At 34.7% G+C, this 19,336-nt stretch overlaps 1 protein-coding gene across 1 annotated transcript; it reads right to left on the bottom strand.

Moving 5' to 3' along the window:
* Window positions 1–828: 828 nt before the first annotated feature.
* Window positions 829–16,859, bottom strand: TERB1 (telomere repeat binding bouquet formation protein 1). Its single transcript, XM_068411602.1, has 19 exons — window positions 16,826–16,859; window positions 15,758–15,868; window positions 15,444–15,572; window positions 14,857–14,988; window positions 14,345–14,405; window positions 14,132–14,247; window positions 13,873–13,995; window positions 13,190–13,342; window positions 11,939–12,070; window positions 10,380–10,505; window positions 9,224–9,381; window positions 8,092–8,456; window positions 6,401–6,462; window positions 5,466–5,558; window positions 4,003–4,173; window positions 3,434–3,514; window positions 2,097–2,210; window positions 1,593–1,705; window positions 829–1,056 (listed from the first exon to the last, which is right to left on the bottom strand). The coding sequence occupies exons 1-19, from the start codon at window positions 16,857–16,859 to the stop codon at window positions 829–831; spliced, it is 2,502 nt and encodes an 833-aa protein (XP_068267703.1).
* Window positions 16,860–19,336: the final 2,477 nt, after the last annotated feature.

The raw sequence follows: 19,336 nt of genomic DNA, 5'->3' as shown, positions 1-19,336 counted from the left end.
ACTGATAAAGATTGTTAGCTATGTTAGCATTATTTTAAAAAAAAGTATCAAATTACATGTAATCTAAATTTACAAAGCATAACAACTCTGCTCGTGAATGTTACCACTGAAAACCATGAGTCCAGGCCAATCTAAATTCTCCAAGGGCTCATACTGTTGTGACAACACCTCACTGTTAAAAATGCTGTTCTTAAACATTCTGCAACAAAATCCAAAATACTCTTGAAAGATGTTATTGATGATCTTTGTTTTTTTCTTGCCTCTATAAAATGGAGATAAAAGAAAATATCAAGACAAATGTTGACACAAAACACTTCGCAATTTTAGAAAACGTTTCAGTAGAAAAACGCCTGCCACTAAACACTCCCGCAGGCACCCAAAGCACAGCAGAAATGCTCCCTACTCCGTGCAGAGATAGCATCTCCCTGTAAGGAGTGTGCATATTAAACACAGTGAAAACTGCCAGAGAGATTTTCACAAACCATCATCAGAAAAGAGACTGAACAGAGAGAAAATACCCACTTACTAATAAACATAGGGATTAATTTAGTGTCCTTAACTGAAATTCTTATCCTTTTTGTATCCTGTCAGGTGGCACTGGAAGGTGCAAAGGCTAATTTTTTCCCAGTTTAGTTCTCTCTCTCTCCAAGCACAAGCCCCGACTGAATTACATCAGAGACCATTCTAGCACTTAGCGTGCACAGCGTTGAACTGACACAAAGCACAATCCCATGGGTGGCAAATTCTGATAGCCTGTCGTTTTTTTGCAAGTCAGTTCAGGGTCAAAAGCTGAAAACGGAGATGACAGCATATATGATTAATAGAAAATTAAATTGTAATTACTTGCAACTGTAACCTGTAGTATTTCTTGGAAAGATCAACACTTGTCCGTCCTTTCTGAAATGGATAAGACCACAAAATTAAATTCCAGTGATTACCCATTTCTTTTACTCCACTCAAAAGACAGCTGATTTCTTCAGTGGTAAAATCTTTTCGGGTTCTTCTTCTCTCGTTTAAAGTTCTTGTGTTTGTGTCCAGGCAACATATTTCATTGTTCTGCAAATATTTTTGGATGTAATTAAAAATTATGTAAATGTGCATACTATTTCACATTTGGAAGTAATGCATTACTACTGACAATACAATCTTAAGTAGTTCTAAAGAAGTGATTGCTTTGTCAAGATAACAATGGTTCTTCAAGAGTTCTTCACTGTCACCCACTTATTGAAATACAGCATTTTTCCATGACCTTTACTTTCATTTCTGTCATGCCTACATAGTTTATACCTTTAGTATGTTTATTCCTTTAGGTTCCTGTTATTTCTATACTATGTAAGTTTTCATTAGTGCAGGAAAAAGCATACCTCCATATCCATTATTCAGAAAGGACTGTCAGTTGAAAAATGCTTAACTCATTTCAGGGATAAGTCAGTATAACTGGAGTAGAATCAACAGAGCAATATCTTTTTAATAAGGTTCACTTTGCTACTGGGCTCCTGTTAAAGGTGACTTAAAAAGAAATTATGCAATTCATAGTGATTTTATTTGGATATTTATGAATATGAGTGTACAATAGGCTTTGCATAACTAACCTCATCTTTGTCAAGTGAATATATACAATTTTCTTTTAAGCACTGACATTGCTGGTTGCGCATTTCTTTGACTCTTTGTCTCTTCAAGTTAGCGTCTTGGGTTTTTTGGAAAGCTATGAAATTGTGAACAAGGCCTCGTCTTAGTTACTTTAAACTAACTGACATCTACTGTAAAACTGAATATAGTGTTGTAAAGGAACATTTCTTCTAATGAACTTGAATATGTAAATGTTGCTTTATTAGTAATATCTCATTTTCATTTGATCTTTTTCTCATCATTGACATTAACACATGAGGATTATGCATTGGAAGCAACTAGCAAAGAATAGTTTGCTCAAACATCACTAATACTATGATTGAAGGTACAAGAACATATCTATTTAAATTCTCAGCCATTTGTCTCCAATAGCAAGCACAGGTGCTTTTCTCAATGCCCTGACCTAAATACAAAACTCAGTCTTTAAGTTATGCTTATTACAGAATTAACTTTCCGGTAATACTCACACTTTTCATACGTAGGTATCAAGTTATAGTCGTCAGTCAACCTAGTATTTTTACTGTGTTTATCTCTATTTGAAATATCAGATTTGTTTTTTCTAACTGGAGTCAAAAGAATACCTTAAAAAAAAACAAACAATAATACATTATGCATCATCTTTCTTAAAAAAACCCCACAAAACGCAGATAAAGTTTCAGGAATTCAAATTTAAGAGAGAACCATCTTTTGAGCCATACTACTATCTGGTCTTGGAAGAAAGACTGGAAAATTCAGTTTACTTCAGAAAATGTTTACTTGCTAGAGGTAATATATTAGTGTAATGGGCTCTTGAGATGAAATAAATTTTTTTTTTTTTTAATTTTAAAAGACCTCCATGGCTATCATAGCCAAATTAATTAATTTCTGAATCGGAAGGAGGAAAAATTTTTTAAAATAATAATAATAAAAAAAAAAATAATATCAATCTACTAGCTTTTACCAGAAATTAATTAAACAAAATAATGATGTAAACAAGGTTTTTGGAAATAGGAGACTAAAAATAAATTCCTGATGGGTGGGCTGATTCTTGAAAAGAGAATGTTTTTTAAAGTAATATTAATGTTTTAGAATTTAAGTATTGATTTAGAGAGCTGCTTCAGCCTACTTTAAAATTTCTGGTCACCAATCCTAAGAAACAGTATTGGTTACTAGTTGATGAATGTAATAATGCATGACTGTAGTTGGAGTTCTGCAGGATGTACCCACAAACACCACATTCTGAAGAAAATTCCTTGTGAATTATGTAAAAAATATGTATCTGCAGAGTAAGGAAAAAAATTATAACCATTACCTTTTTTGCCACATTGCAGAATAAAATACTGTAAAAGACACTTACTCTGCTATTTACAAATGGGCAGTAGTTGTGTATTATAAAGAATACCAGTTTTTATGGGCAACTGATGGTTCTGTACACACAGGGTTTCTAAACTGCACTGCAGAAACTGATGAAACTTATATTCACTTTTCCATCTCCACCTTGTTAATAACATCTTATTCAACACCTCATAATACAGGACAGGTAAACAGATCTCCTGTACTTCATTTTCTGATAGGTTGTTTTCAGTGACTTGCTCTAATATTGTTGTATACGTTGCCAGATAACTTCGTTGTGAACTAATGTGCATAACACAATTTCGTGATTATAGAATATGCATTTTCTGGCCTATTAATATACAGATTTTTCACAGTATCCACAGAAAAAAAAACACAATTCCCTATCCACAGCCTCCCATGGTAAAGTCCTGCAAAAGCATTACTTAGACAGTAAGGACATTTTGCATTAATTACCAGACCAAGCCCTTACTTTGGAAACTATCCTTTTTGCTCCTAAAAGTTGAGATTTCTGTACGCAGCCTGTCTTTCTTCACCGGGGTCAGCAGTATTTCTGGAAAATACAAGATGGACACCAGTACAAATGCCAGTAAGTAATAACTGTTTAATTTTCAAAATGCCTTTTTTTAAACCAGAAAAATATAGAATGTACTTTTCTTTAATTCATTAAGAATTATAAGCCTCTTACATCCATAAGTATGTAATATTAGAATGAAATGACCTTGTTATGATGTCATACATACATTCACACTTATTTCAGCTTAATATATTCCCTTCCATTAGTACTCCACTAACTCTGGCAAAAGGACCGAGTCTCATCAAAGCCTATAATGAGGATATATCACTATTGCCAAGAAATACACAAGATCCTCAGAAAAAAAAGTGGCTAGTTCTGATCTCACTTAGTACAAACCATTGGTAAATCAAATTACATGAGCTGACAAGAGCAGGACAATCAGAATTGGACCAAAAAATGCTCAGAATTTTAAATACGATGTAAACCAATAGTTACAACTACTAAAAAGAAAAAATCATAATTACTCTCATAAGTTGCATATCTGCTGTTGTTACAAACAGCCAATTTGCGAAGTTCCTTTTTATATCTTTCTTCAGCTTCCAGAATGACTTTGTGATGGTCACACTGGTATCGACAACTTTGCAACATCTTGGTAAAGGTTCTACTATTGAAGGACAGTCCTCCTGCTGTACAACCTGGAAAAAAAATAGGATATTGTAGAAACAGCAAGCACAAATGCTATGGCAGCCATCACAAAGTCCAGCATTTTATTTTGCTCACTATGATCTACAATTTGACCTCCAGTTTTCCATATACACATCTCAGAAAAGGTTACACTTCATTTATCTTCTTGAAAATATTTCTTGTTTTGTACTTGCTCTCTTAAAAAAAAAAAAAAAAAAAATGTTTTCAACATGGGACCAAGTTATACTGCACTTCAACTCCAGAAGTACTAAATGAGGCAGGGATCCTCTACAGAAGTAAAAATATTAGTGGGATGGGAAGAAAGGGGCCTCAGTTTGCTTTGCACATTTAACTGGGAGACAAAATACAAAAGATGTCTTTGCTATACTTTGAAACTTTGTCTGTGTTGTAACAGTTATCTGTACTAAACTGAATAAATGATAAGTCTAGCTTAGGTATGAATTTCCTCACAGGAAGCCTTCCTGTTCATTTTTGAGGACGTTCCTAGGGTAATTTATGGTTTCGTTATTCTTGGATATTTAGGTATTCTTGGATTTTCAGTCAGTTGCGTCAGCTGAAGAACTTCTGCACTGTGAGGAATTATAAGGGCACTGGTACATAGCTGCAACATTCTAGCCTAAGATAAAGCAGTGCTAAAGCTTAGGTTGAATTTGGTTTGACAACTTGGGTTCATATGCCTAAATGATGTTCAAAGGTGGGTTAGGGGCTGCTTTTTTTTTTTTTTTTTAAATAAAGAGAGGCTTGATTACAAAATCCACTTACAAATCCTGAGTACCAGCAGCATGCTTATAACCTACTGATAGACCATGTTCTGGAAGTAGAAGATGGGATAACTGTGGGCTGCGATCATGGATTACTGTAAAACTTGACTGCCTGTACTTAAGAGCAGTAAGGCAGAGAAAATAGAACAGTTAGGAGGCTTAGCACGGGAATAGATGAGGGAACTGAGCAGGGCTACATGTTTTAACTCCCTCTTTCCAATCAGAAAAAAAGGAGGAAAACTTCTGCTCTGAAATATTCTTGTAAGTAGTGTGTCATCTTTTAAGCTGTTGTATATTCAACACACATTAAGAAAAGATACATAGACCAAAACTGGAATATGTAAGCTTTATTTCAGTATTTATGTTTTATTTTAGGGGCGAGAAAGGAAAGGAAGCAGTTAAGAATTACATAATAAGCTAATAGATGTGTTAAAATTGCTGTAATGTCAGTTCACTTACTGAATTGCTGACTCTTTAAGGCTTCTTTTATGGACTCAGGAAAGACTTAAGATAATATTTACCTAAACACCTCAAATCTGCCATTTTATGGGTTGCAGATGTAGCTGAAGTACTTTTATCTTCCTTGGTTATCTCTGAGTAGAATGAATGTTGATCTAAATTAGGAAGGAAAAACACGCACTAAGAAAATGCAACCTGTCTTTTACCGTGGTAATCATGCATCAGTGTACCTGTACTCAATTGTATTTTCTATTTGTAGATTATTAAAGTTTAATTTACATAACAGCAGAAAATCCAAATTAAATTCCTGAAGTTAAATGGATTGCATTTATATTTTTGTAAATCCAGAATAGTTACATTTAATTCAGTGCTTTTTCATCACTGTCCCAAAGTATATTACTTCAACTTGAACATAGCAAATTAACCCTGTAAACTTACATTGCTTAACTAAGCCCTATAAACTTTATTTCTATTCACAATCAGATGCTGAAAAATGTCATGTACTGGAATAATACTTATGCTCAATATAAACAGGTATAACCTGAAGATCAGCTTGGTCACCTGTAAAGCTACCATTCTGGCAAATACTAATCTAATGAATAAATATGAATTTTATAAATTAACAGGAAACTAAATTATTAATAAAGATTTGATTGAACAGATCCCAACACTGCAATAAATGTATCAGACTGCATTCAGACTAAACTTAAAACATTTATCTGTGATACATTCATTTGAACAGTTAAAATCAATTAAAAAAAAGAAAGCTAAAATATGTATTAGGAGAAAAGTAGAATAAATATTCTCCTGGTAAAATTGTATACAATATAAAATTCCACAACTATGCAAACAGTTAAAGGATATTATACATCATGTACTCGGTTATCTAATGATATATAATATCTGATAAAAAGTAGTGATAATAGTACACAAAAATAATTAAAATCTCATTAACAACAAAATTACCTAAGAAAGGAATATGTTTAGCTATTTGTACCTGATGTGCATGTCTGTTTCATATTTTTAACAATCTCTGCTGGTTGTTTAAATAAGTATTCACTGGAAAGATCAAAATGTGCACAAATTAAATAAAAAATAATCAAACTTCACAACATACATTTACCTGTAAATTAATACACACATTCCAAAGGCAAAACAAAAAACACATTAAATATGTAAAAGGTAAAACTCCAAAAAATTGATTCTAATTATCCCAATGGGATACTACTGGTCTTGTAGTATCCAGCATGTAATCATTGCATGTTAGAAAACTGTTTACCAGAGATCTGCAATTAGCACTCCCTGCAGTGCCGTTCAGCATGTCTGTTCCAGCATTTGGAATGCAGTGCTTTCAAGGGATGCTGGTTTCCAGAGTAATTTGCAATTCTGATTCATGTAAAGATTACTTAGCGCACATAAAACTTTCACAAAGTCTTCAAAATACTGTAGCCTTCACCAGATGCAGCAATTGCTCTACGAGATAATTGATTTTCTTCTTTTCTTACAGTGATTAACTTTTATGCAACCATCGTGCTCCTGTGATATGGTGCTCATGCATTTTTCTGTCATCGACTACCTCCAAATGTTGCAGGAGCAAGGAGCCTAATCCATGGTTATGCTTGGGTAACTCCTGTTTTCACACGACTACATGTGCAAGGGGAGAGCTTTTTTTTCCCCCCCAAAAAATTAATTTCTTAATAGTTTTGTGCTTCAGAGGTCAGAACAACAAATAAAGAAGGTGTGTGAAATGATGCTAATCAGTAGCAAAGCAAAATTTAGCTGAATGTACCACGAAAAATATCCTAGACTCTTCATAATTTCTGTGGTAGTTGCAAAGTTACGATATAATGCATGCAAGGAAACCGCATAGGAGCGGGGTCCAGCCAGCCACATAAAAAAAGCACAATAAAAATGTGGAATTAAAAAAAAGGAGAAACGTCGTTTTGTTCATACTCTTTCATTGCCTGTCTTGAGGGATATTCCAGACATAAATTCAAGATAATGGAATCTATTTATCCTTGCAAGTTGCCTGTAATTAATTTTTTGTTTATTCATAGGAAGATAACCATAAGAAGCAAAAGAAAAAGAGGAAATAAGCATTTGGTGACAGCAATGAGCAAGAGAACAGTGAATGACTAAACAAGGCTGTATCTTTCTCTTCCCATGCAAGGAAGCAATTGACTATGAGGGGAGAAAAGCAGGGGGAGAGCATTTTTCCCTAGTGTGTAGGCACTCCAGTTTCATTTTTTTTGCAGACCAGTTCTATAACTGCTGATTTCCTTGTACGTACATATTACAGAAGTCTTTGTGGTTTCATCCAAATCAGTGGGTCAAATCTTGATCTACTGAATCAGTGAGAATTTTGAGGCAAAACCTATGGGTACTTTTTCATCACTACGCTGAAGGCATTAGAACATGGCCTGTAACAGGCTCTCTATACAATCCATCAGAAGCCTACCATTCAGAGACAAAGAGCGGAAGCTTTTATTACTACAATGTCTATAATCTTTGATCTGTGATGTCAAAAACACTTCCACAGAATATTCTCTAGTGAGCCACCAAAAGGCTATGTCTTTTCACTAGGAGAAAAAGACCTAGTTAGTAACAGACAATTTAAAAGGCTGACATTCAATTTGGAAATTACTAAAGAAAAGCAACTTAGTATTTCTGCTTAGGTAAGATACTTACCTTACTTGAAGAACAGACTGATTTTTTACACAAGCAGTTTTTGCATTTATACTGTGACTTTGAAGTACACTGTCTGTTTGCAGTTCATTAACTGAACATGGAATATTACTCTGTTCACTTTGTCTAGTAGGAGCATTTACTGGGTCCATAGTGTTCACTATTACATTTTTCAGTGGAGAAGAATTTACAAATGGAGCAAGAACCTCATCAACTGACTTAGAGGTCAGCTGTGGACAATGTACTCCTTTACGTGTTCTTTCTATACAAGTTTTTGGATCAGCTGGATTCACTTCATGGTATCTTGATGCTTCAATATTGGCTTCTGAAGATCTGTCTACAAATACTCCTCCTCCTTGTGCTCTTTCCTGTATTGAAAAATACTAGTTAGCAACTACACGAGCTCTATAGAAATATTAAATAAATCTAGTAACAAGATCAACTAGGATAGACCAGCCTAACTCTGAAGGTAAAGCAAATTCCAGAGAAGCTTCAAAAACCGCTGACTGAGTTGAGCACCAACAAGACAGCAGTGCTGCTGAAGGTGTTGAAGGGGTAGTTATTAAGTGATAATTCCAGGCTGAAGCAATGGATTTGCTACTAATACAAGGCACTTTTAGAAATGAAAAGATTTAACTAACTTAAGAACCAGCTAAATAAGTCAAAAACTTGCTGTTCCACACCAGAGATACCAAGTAGTTATATAGCACAACATACACATTTCAGTTTATGTTCACATTTTCCATTATGATCTATCCCGCCATAGCTGTACAATCATGGGCATTTCATGCATGCAAATATTAAAATTATAGCTTCAAATGATCAGCAATTAAAAATAAATCCAACTCTTGTTTCTCCAATCTAAATGATCTCAATTTTGTAAAAAAATCTGGTTTTATAAGAAACTAAAATGCTTCATAAAAATACAGATGCCTGCATTCCCTGATTGCCCTGCATATTTCTAACTTTGTATGATATGCAGTAATCGTAAAAATTGCAGGTTGTAGTTTCACACACATCCAATGTTTTCCCTATTTTTCTAGATCACACTGAAATTATCTTAAGGGTCTACTTTTTATTTCTCCCTAAACTCTGGATTTGCTTAGTTTTATCCTACTTTGGTAAAGAGACCAACCTCATTATGTTCTTTTTCAATCAAGTTTATTCTGTGTAAAATGTCTTTTGCTTTCTTCCAGTAGTCTTCTAGACTTCTTTTTCTGACTTGCATGTCCAACTCCTCTGCATTGTTCATGTTTAATGAATTATCATTTATTTTCAGGGACAACTGTTCAGCTTTATAAAATATAAAACAATATTAATATTCCAAATTTTATGAATGAACACTTAATAAGTATATTGTATATTTTAGTATGCTGAGGGACAGCCGCAATAATTTAATGCAAAATATAACCTCTGAATAATAATTTTTATATAACTTAATTTAAGTTTATACATAAATGTTAATACACTTTAAATACAAACTGCAGTTACAAGAGGTGAGCTTGCAATTATAGTCACTATAAGCTGTTTACACAATGATGCCATGCTCCAAAAAATGACTTTATCATGGACTTAATCCTAACTCTACAGGTCCTTTACCAGTATGGGTGTCTCTTTTATTTACAAAACAACTCCATATGAATGGACACTGAAAATCACCACACCCCCTCAATCTTAAACAAAACTCCCAGTTGTTTTCAGTACAAAAATGTAGATACATGCTTTTTACTAATTATCAATTGCATATTACCTTCCATGCTTTAGAGATTAAAGGACAAGATATATTTCTGTTTCATTGGTAGTATTATACAGTTAATTAAAAAAATCTAAACAGCATACTTCAAAATACACCCTACTTTAAAAGTAAAGATCAAGATTTTTTATTATTGCAAAATAATTGTCCTCATGGTAGTTTCGGGCTTGATTATCTGCTGTTTTAGTCTCTATATACAATGGCACATACCCAGGAATAGAGTACCAATTGCGTGTTAAACGACAATGTTAATATTTTGCACATGATTTATAGATGGGAAAGCTTTTAAGAACTGGTCCTACATATATAGGTTTCACAAATGTATTATTGCAACATCTCTGGAATTTTTACTTTTCTTTTTTCTGCCTAAATGCCATGATCAGTTCACGATGGCAAATACACTTTTCTGCAGAAAACAAACATCTCTTGGAGTACACAGAATTACAAAGCTGCTGCGGTTAAAATCATTCAGAAAGTCAACAGAACTTAAAGATGGAAATAATCTCTGTAATTTTTAAAGCAGTAACAGTAAGCTTACTCATTTGTTTGCAGTTTTGCAGCACAAAAGTAGCAGCTTTGTTTAGTTCCTCATCCTGAGACTCAGTTAGTACCTGAATCATAAGTGGAAGACCATTGTTCTGGAGCAGTTCACACTGGTTTTCTTCTAAAATAGGACATTGTAAAGGAAAAAAGATTAGTTTCAGCCTCATACACACTTAATCTTACAGTATTTTTATAAACTAATACTAGTAACTTTCAGCGAAGTTCTGAAAAATATTTTCATTACGGACCCAAGCATGCTATAATAACCTACTGCCTGGGTTGCAGCAGAAGCACTCTAGATCACACAGGATGATTTGACCATAGTTCAATGTTCTTGTAAAAAAACTTAAGGAGGACTGAGACAAATTATATGACAGAGATCCAAACTCATTTAACTGTCGCCTAAAATATTTGAATTATGGCTTCTGTAATTCTTTTCCTCTGGTATATACTCCTAAAGTATATACGCTACATTTATGTAAGCCTTGAGATGCAGAAATATCAAAAGCTTAAAGTTTATAATTAGCAAAACTCTAATAAAATTAGTAGTTTAACCCTGGTCTAGCTAATCTGTTCCTCCTCGTTAACTATGTAATTAGCTACATTTTTTTTATTGTGATCTCATTTGCAGTAGGTATTCATAAAATTGACAACTTTCTAAAAATAGTTCTTTGTTGTCTAAACTTGATAAAACAAAGGAACCAAGAAAAGATGAAATATTATTATTTTGCCAGTGTTGACATTTTAAGAGAAACTTTTATTCTGTTGGTTTAATCATATTTCTATTTGAAAGACATTTTCCATTAAGCTGTTTCAATTAATTCTTCATGAAAAAGTGTCTTTTAAAATATCAGATTTGTGACCTACTGAGCTAATTATTGAACTTGTTATTGACATTTAGAGGATGATAATCAATCAGGATTTTTAAAACATATTCCCTTTTTCTTGCATTTCTGAACATACATGAGAAAAGACAGTAGTATAGATAAACAAGAATCAGTATCTCACAACTTCCCATTCTGTTTGTTTGTACTACCATAAAATACCAACTTAAGTGTTATATTTTCACCAGATATGCTTAGGAAAGCCCTGAGGAGCCTGACAAAAACATTTCCGGGTTACCTACCGCTTATGTTACTTCAAAAACAATACTGTTATATAGCTTTAAAAAAAAAAATAATAGCTACGTAAACAGTGGACAGAAGCTGTGTATCTCAAGGGCCATTAAAATAGAGCTCAAAAAGACTTATTTGGTATGCGTGTATTGTAGTAGTTTTCAGGTCTGGATGAATTTTACCGTGTGATACCTAAGGCCAGCTCTGAATTCTTGCATAGTAGTCTACTTTTTCTAAGCTCTTAAAGATACTATCTGTTAAGAGGTTTTAAAATCTAAAGATGGAACATTATAGCAAACATTTTGTCTGAATGTTAATAGTACATTATTTAATAGAACTTTCCCTTGTATTCCAGTCTTGATAAAATGACACCACTGAAGTAGTTAGTGTATGAGAACTTAGTAGAAACTGACAGAAAGAAAAAAGAAAAAAATCTTACCACAAACTTCAGTACAGTGTCCAATTGTTAGAATAATACTAATTTTTTCTCCTGTATCCAGAGTATCATTGGACAGCAGCTTCAGTAGCTCTGACACAGTGTGATACTTCGTCAAGACAACACCCATGGCAGCTATTATTTAAAAATAATTTGAAGAAATATAAACTAGATAGTAAGTATATAGGCATCATCCAAATATAAAACGCTGTTTTTCAAGGGAACTCTACAGACCTCTAAAAGCCTTGGGCCTGCACAGTCCTCCTTCTCTCTCCCTTTCATTTTAACACTTCAAATTACCAAATGCCTCCTGGTGCAGTAATTCTGCCCATGCTACTCCTCGTATCCAACACTGCCCTTTCTCCCAGACTGTGCTGTACAGAGATGTGGTAGATCTGAGAAACAAGGGCTTTGCAATATGTAAGTTTTGTAGACCTCTGCTGAGTTTCTCCACATCCTTTATCAGTTCCAGAACAGACTAGAATAAGGTTTGACACATAGTCTGTCTGCCACAAAAAGAGCTAGGAATGTTTCTGGTAGAGGGCAGCCTCTTCCTAAAACTGGGAACACCACTGCTAGTACATACATGCTGAAACCTAATCCTGTCACATACCAGCTTCTTTGAAACTAGGCTCAAAACTAGTGCAGGTATAAGCTGTTAAAACATTTTTGAATTTCAGTTAGTGAGCACTTATGGCAGAAGTGTCAAATACAATAATCACGGCCACCAGCACTGATTAATCAGGCTCACAGGTTTCTCAAAATCTTCTGATGGAATACACAAAGACCTCATTAGGATAGCACTATCCAGACAGTAAATCAGAGTAAAGATGTGTTATGCCACTTTTTTCAGCTCCACCCCTGAGTTACTAAAGCCTCCTAAAGCTTACAAAGCTTATTAGTTTAGGCATAGGCCTATAGAAACACAGCTCTAATCCCAGGATCCAAAATGACCGCCACACCCAGTTCTCAACTTTACTTACACAAAACTAGCTCTAGCATCTTATTTTTAATTTTCAGTATAGTTTAAATTTCACTATGTTTATTTTAGCAACAATAGGAAAGTAACCCACCTCAGATGAACTGAATCATTCCCCATATAAACATTTGAAGTTTTAAAAATCTGCAATATGAACCGGGATGTATGTAACCTAATTGCCTTTTAGCATCCATTCATATCAGTTTTACACCAAAACCAGACTTTTAAAATTGCATTTTAAATATATAAAACATAGTAGCAGTTTTTTCACTCACAGTCATTAGCAATGCAGGCATCCAGAGTCTTTGTTACTACTACTGCAAGTTTTGTGCTTGAGAGACTCACGCAGGAATCATGCATCAGCTTGATGAGAACTTTAGCTAATGTATCCAATCCTCCAACAGAAACAAAATATTTCTGCACATATGCTTAGTGAAAAAAAGAAAAAAAATGTGTCTTAAACAATACAAGTTGCAAATTGTTTTAGCATTTTATCAATCATCACAATTTTTCTGTGCATGTATTAATCATGATATTTCTACTCATACAACAGAACTGAAGCTGGGTATATATTAATCTTGAGAAATGTAATTGTCTTATAAAATAGTTACAGGAAACACATGCCCCTAATACATGCATACGGCAAACATTATGCCTGAGTTCTGTGTAAGTCATTGTTTTCAGAGATGTAATAATGACTTACATTTGTAAAATACTTTTAATCAAAACAGCTTCCAAACAGTTTTTACTGACCTTGCTAAATGTAGCCAGTTTGTGGCTATTTGTGCACTTAAGCACAATACAGTGTCAGTAAAGATGGTGGAATACAGTTTTCAGAGTAAAAGGAAGAACAGCAAATGAATTTGTAGAGATCGACAAAAAGAAATCAAACATTTAACTATCGAATTAAACTTACTTTTACAGAAGAAGAACTATTTAAAGCTTGAGCTGCACTTACTGTTATTTGCAACTGTGAGACCAAGAAATGAACAAATAGGACGAACTATCTCAGGCTCTGTGAAACTTTCGAGCCACTCTTTGGCATATGGAAAAACTGAACAGCAAATGTTTTGATTTTCTTCTGGAAAAGTAAAAACAAATAACCCCAAATCAAAATGTAATACAAAATTTCAGTTGAACAGTAAAAATTAAAACAAAATGTTGTCACTTTGGAGAAATATTTTAAACTTTTTTCACAATTTAACACCACCACTTACCATTCTGAGGATTGTTAACACAGGCACAGAGAGTACTGCAGACTGAAGACCACAGCTGATAGCACTGATTAGTATTTTCATCTGACAGATTCATCTCAGATGTGGAAAGAGTTGTTCTGTTAAGAACAATGCAAACAAGTCCCAAATAGTCAAGCAAACCTAAGTCCTAAATAGTCTACAATTTTTCTGTTTGAATTGCAACTGTTTGTTTACCTGAATAACTGTAGCAGAAGACCAATGCAGCCTGTATCTCTGACATAGGTTTGCCCACTTTCTAAAAAAGAACACATGCAAGACTCCGAAGACACATGCGACTTGAGACAAAATCTTAATGTGAATTTGCATACATACATTCTATTTCCATTTCCTAAGTATATATCCCCCCCCAAAAAAAACAAGATCATGCCAGCACATTGGCAAAAATGTTCCATTTCATTCTATGTCTATTTTTTTCTATACATTGTCAGAAACTACTGTTTTGCATTATGGTTTTTTTTTAACTATAATTTCAGTTTTAGAACTAAAACACTTTTTGCTATTTAAGGAAATCCCAGTGAGCTATGATCTACTTACACACTTAAGGTTCAGTTACATGCAACCATTCATCTTTATAAATGAACTTTACCAAAACATTACTTATTGAGTGTTCCAAATTTCTGCACTGCAGATTGGCAAATAGAGAAAATCGGTGTTATAACACAAAAAAAAAAAAAACAACAACTTACTATTATTTGAAACCAGTACTAAGATGACATAAACAGACATTCTTTTCAAGTTCACACCAGAATCCTTATTAATTAAAAATAAAATGAGGTCTTCAAACAATGCATAAGTACACAAAGTTTGTTGACAATAAACTGAAACAAGAAAATAAAAACCATTAAGTCCTAAAGCAAGCCATTCATAATCCTAAATATTTTTGTAATACAGTAACTAGAGTCTCAGTTGTATCCAATACATGGCGAGTGGAGACAAAACAGGACTATAAAGTGACTGAGGGCTTCCCCCTGCAGTCAGTTCTAAACCAACCAGGACCTAGGCAAACTTTGTCATTTAACACTTGCTGCTGAGGAAGAGAAGTAGTACAACTGCCTGGTATCATAAAGACATGCTGTTTACACAAATCAGCAAGGTACTTCTCCAAATCTGAGGATGGACAGCGAAACAGTGGCACCTTTACTACCTCCCACTCATGCTGATAATCTAGTAATCTGATTTTTTTGAGACAAAAAAATAACAGAGACAAAGCCCAAGCAGAAGTAATTACATGGGATCATAACTCACTCAGAAATACAAATAGTAATATTATTACCATTACTCTCTATTATAATTCCTAATGTAAATAAAGCTGCTTCCTTTACTATGCAATGAACACTTGACTTTGCAAGATCATTTATAAACATCAAACCACCAATTTCTCGAAAATATTCACTTGCTTCACCTGTAACAGAAAAAAAGAACAAAAATTAAACTTTTGCTTTTGTTTCTCTGAAAATGAAAACCTTCCAAGATTTTATAACTTCTCAAGCCTTATATCCTTTAGATAATTTTTTTTTACAGTGACAGCCAGCTTAACGTATATTGTGAACATAAAATTGTGTTGTTTCTAAGGAAAACACTTCTTACTGTTTTGTTGACAAATTGAATAAATAGTGATCAAAGCCTCTTTCTGAGATATAGGGCAGTCCATCTGATATTTAAGGCATTCAAGCAGTAAGTTCAGATCTGTTTTCATATCTAAGAACAAACACAAAAAAACTTCATGTAAATTGTTATCTTTTCTTTATATTAATCTATTCAGTATTACAGTAAACCTGCCCAAAAATGTAGTATGTATATGTATTTTAAAGAAAAAAAAAACAGTGAGCAAAAATGAAGATACACCACTTCTATCCATCTATAGATAACAAACATACTTAATGTAAAAATATTCCTCTCCATAGTTTGTTATTTGGGCATTATTTCCTTTGCTAAATTAACAGTGCCCTTTTAATATTTCTGGCCTTTAATTACTACTAACTGTTAGTAAATGTGATGCAAATTACTAAACACTAAATTCCCAACTGCAAGGTGCATTAAGTGCATTTAAGTGAATAATACAGAACCATGAAAATATTCAGAGTGAAAATACAATTGAAAATCTACAGAGTGAATAGGGAAAAAAAATCCAACAAAGCAAGGCTTTCTATATGATATTTAGTTACAGAAGACTTAATCACTTACCACAGCAGCTAGAATCTTGAATCAGATTGTTAGGTTAGTAAGTTAACACCAAGCATTTTCTGGGCACCTACATACAACCCTAGGTAGGTAAACCACTTTGAAAATCTGTTTCTTAGTCTTTTGGGTATAATAAAAATAATGATTTGATAATTATTTGCAAGCAGATATTGTATATTTTAAACACTTATTTTTTAACACTTATTTTAAACACTTTACACACTTTAAAATACAATAAAAATGTGGGTAAATATTAGCAAAAAAAAGGTGACTTTGTGGTGGTATTATTTACTATTTGGAAGTTTGTAATTAATTTGTCCTTTAGCTATCCAATAGAGAATCCAAAAATTTGTCAACAAGGAAAAAGAACATTTCCCCAACAGCTCACCACCCCATGACAGACCTATGAAAGTCTAATAAAACTTTGTAAAATTGATGCAGATAATAAATGACAAATTATATTAAGTATCTTACCACACTGTGTTTTCTGCACGTTTTGATTTTCCATTTTTGGTTGTATCCCTGTTCTTGTTCTACAATGGCAAGGAAAAAGTGTTTTCTGTTTAGATTAGCAGTGTTTATAACATCATATGCAGTATAAATTAAATAATTTTTCTTAAAATATACTCCAATTTTCTGGTTTTACACCATCATCTGACACACACAGAGTTTAATATGCTCTTGCATGGCAAAGATTTTCTTTGGAAATACAGTATTTCATGGTGACACTGCATTTGTAACTACTGTGTTACTGTGTTTCGAAAGTTAACATTTTGCAGAAATTGGGTGATTCCATGCTATGGCTGTGGGGCACTAAAAACGTCCCTGTCATTAAAAATACACCTAGCTGTGTCATTTATCACAAGAAATCTGATCCAATTTTCTTACAATAGGTTGTCGACTTTGTCATCAGCCAACAACTGGCAGTAAGACCACCAAGAAATGGTATGTAGAGGATCAAGTGTGTCTGACATCCACTATAAAACATTTAGCCTCCTACTGCTACTCAGTGAGTCACAGAACTATAACTGTTGTTTTATCAGTATTGATCAAAACCAAAGACAATGAGCATTATTTCTTAAACGAAGACTTTATTTTAGTTCATCAAAGAAATTATCACATTACATGAACCACATGAACCAGAAAAACCCCTAGCACTGACGCTACATAAACATAACGTGCCAGCATCCGAGAGTTAGTTGAACAGCAGTCAGAGTGAAATTCAGGTTTGGAAGCAGAAAGATGGTCCCTTAACCACACCCAAGCCCCAAACACAAATAAAGGTTGGTGCAAGCGTCACAGTAACTTATCTCAATCTCTCAAAAATTATTTAGCTCCAGGTAGAAACTTTAGATCAGTGATAAATCCAGCTTAATAATGGATTAATTAACCTTCTCAAAGTAGAGCAAAAGCTCGAAGAAATGTCAATGTCACCTTAATGAAGACAGCCAGCCCGGCTTTATTAAGAGTTACTGATTGTTCCCATTCCTTTGCTGCTTCCATTAGTTCAAATGCTCCATACACATCCTTACAGTAGCACTGGTGAAACGCGTGTTTTGAGAAGGAAAGTTTAAAAAGAGTTCATCTTCATTTACCCTTTCAGAAGAGATAATACATATGCATTTCATTTTCTTGCAAATCTAACTCTGCCACAATAGCGGAAAGCTTGCAAGTCTTCCTCATCTCTTTTTGCCCCTACTGACACCACCCTGCTAGCCTAAAATAAAACAAAAACTACATACATATTCCTTAACAAAAGAAAAGCTGCAAAAATGAGCTCACTTTGGAGCTAATTTCCTTTCAGTAAAGTTTAATTAAATAGTTACACAATTAAAGGAGCCTTTAGTGTAAGAAGCACATGGGTTTTTTAAGCACTATAGAAAGATATGTCTTGCCCTTAACTAGATCTTTTTGTTTTGCAACATACAGAAGATACACAAAATAATACTTGCAAGCCAGTCTACATTAAAATGCAAAGGGCTCATCCCTGTTGTTTCATCATAGGGCAAATATGAAAAGATAAATAACAGGATTTGCTGCAACAGACTTCTAGCAAATGTTGCATATAAAAGAAAACAGATTAACTCTTCCCCATCAGTTATGGAAAATAACCCAGTAATATCTCTTCAAACCTCAAAAACAAACTCTTAAAAAAAAAAGGTACAGATATAGTCCTCTGTTCAGCACCATTAGAGCACACAACTTGAACGTTCAGAAAGACGGACGCAGGAGGTCAGGGAGCTCACATGGAAGCTGATGGGAACGTCCCCAGTCAGTCAGGGCCTGAGCTGGCGGACTCGTCCACTGCAGAGCCACACCAGGATAAACCAGCCAGTTTCAGGGGTATTTTTCCTTTTTAAAACCCAGTGGTCAAATCCTGTACAGTGTAAGAAGCCTGGATTGTTGGTGTTCTATTGAAATCAAAATTCACACCAGCATCTGAGGATGCGCCCACTTTTGATAAACCCTGTTCAGTGTAACAGGCCTTTGAAATCTTCCAGTGCTATTTCAGCACTCATCCCATCCTTTCTCCTTCTCAAATGAGCCATGTATGATTTATAGCTCATTATCAGAGTTTAACTTTGAAGTAAAAGTCTTAACAGGTACTCCAGATCATCCCAAATATAAAAAGGAAAGAACATATAACAGATTTTTTTTAAAGAAAGGCCAACAGTCTAGTAATGAAACAGCAAAAGCGTTCCTCTGCCATCTTTCGGGGGGGGGGGCAATATCAAGAGGATGGGAACGCTACCTGTAGCGGGAGGGGTTCTAGTCAGGCACGAAGGCGACGCCGGGCCCCGGCGGGCCGCCACCGTGGCACCGGGCCCTCCGCGCCGGCCTGAGGAGAGCGGGACGCCGCACTGCCGCGCGCCCTGCCCTTCCCGCCCAGCCGCGGCGCGCGCGGCCCTCAGCCCTGCCGCCCGCCGCGCCTCGGCGGTCCCCGCAGGCAGCGCCAGGCGAGCGGGCGGCGCGGCCAGACGCGGC

Source organism: Nyctibius grandis, chromosome 12 (genome assembly GCF_013368605.1).
Source record: "Nyctibius grandis isolate bNycGra1 chromosome 12, bNycGra1.pri, whole genome shotgun sequence".
NCBI classification, from domain to species: Eukaryota; Metazoa; Chordata; class Aves; order Nyctibiiformes; family Nyctibiidae; genus Nyctibius; species Nyctibius grandis.
Note: the sequence above shows the minus strand (reverse complement) of the source record. Positions and strands in the feature narration are given on the sequence as shown.

Excerpts from the sequence above, each read along its gene's own strand:
- TERB1 (XM_068411602.1), bottom strand. The coding sequence starts at position 16,859 with ATGGAAAATCAAAACGTGCAGAAAACACAGTGTG. Across the intron at positions 14,989-15,443 it reads AATTATAATAGAGAGTAATG|TTTATTGTCAACAAACTTTG; the intron begins GTAATAATATTA and ends TTCTTGTTTCAG. Across the intron at positions 3,515-4,002 it reads CAGATATGCAACTTATGAGA|AAATACTGCTGACCCCGGTG; the intron begins GTAATTATGATT and ends TGTATTTTCCAG.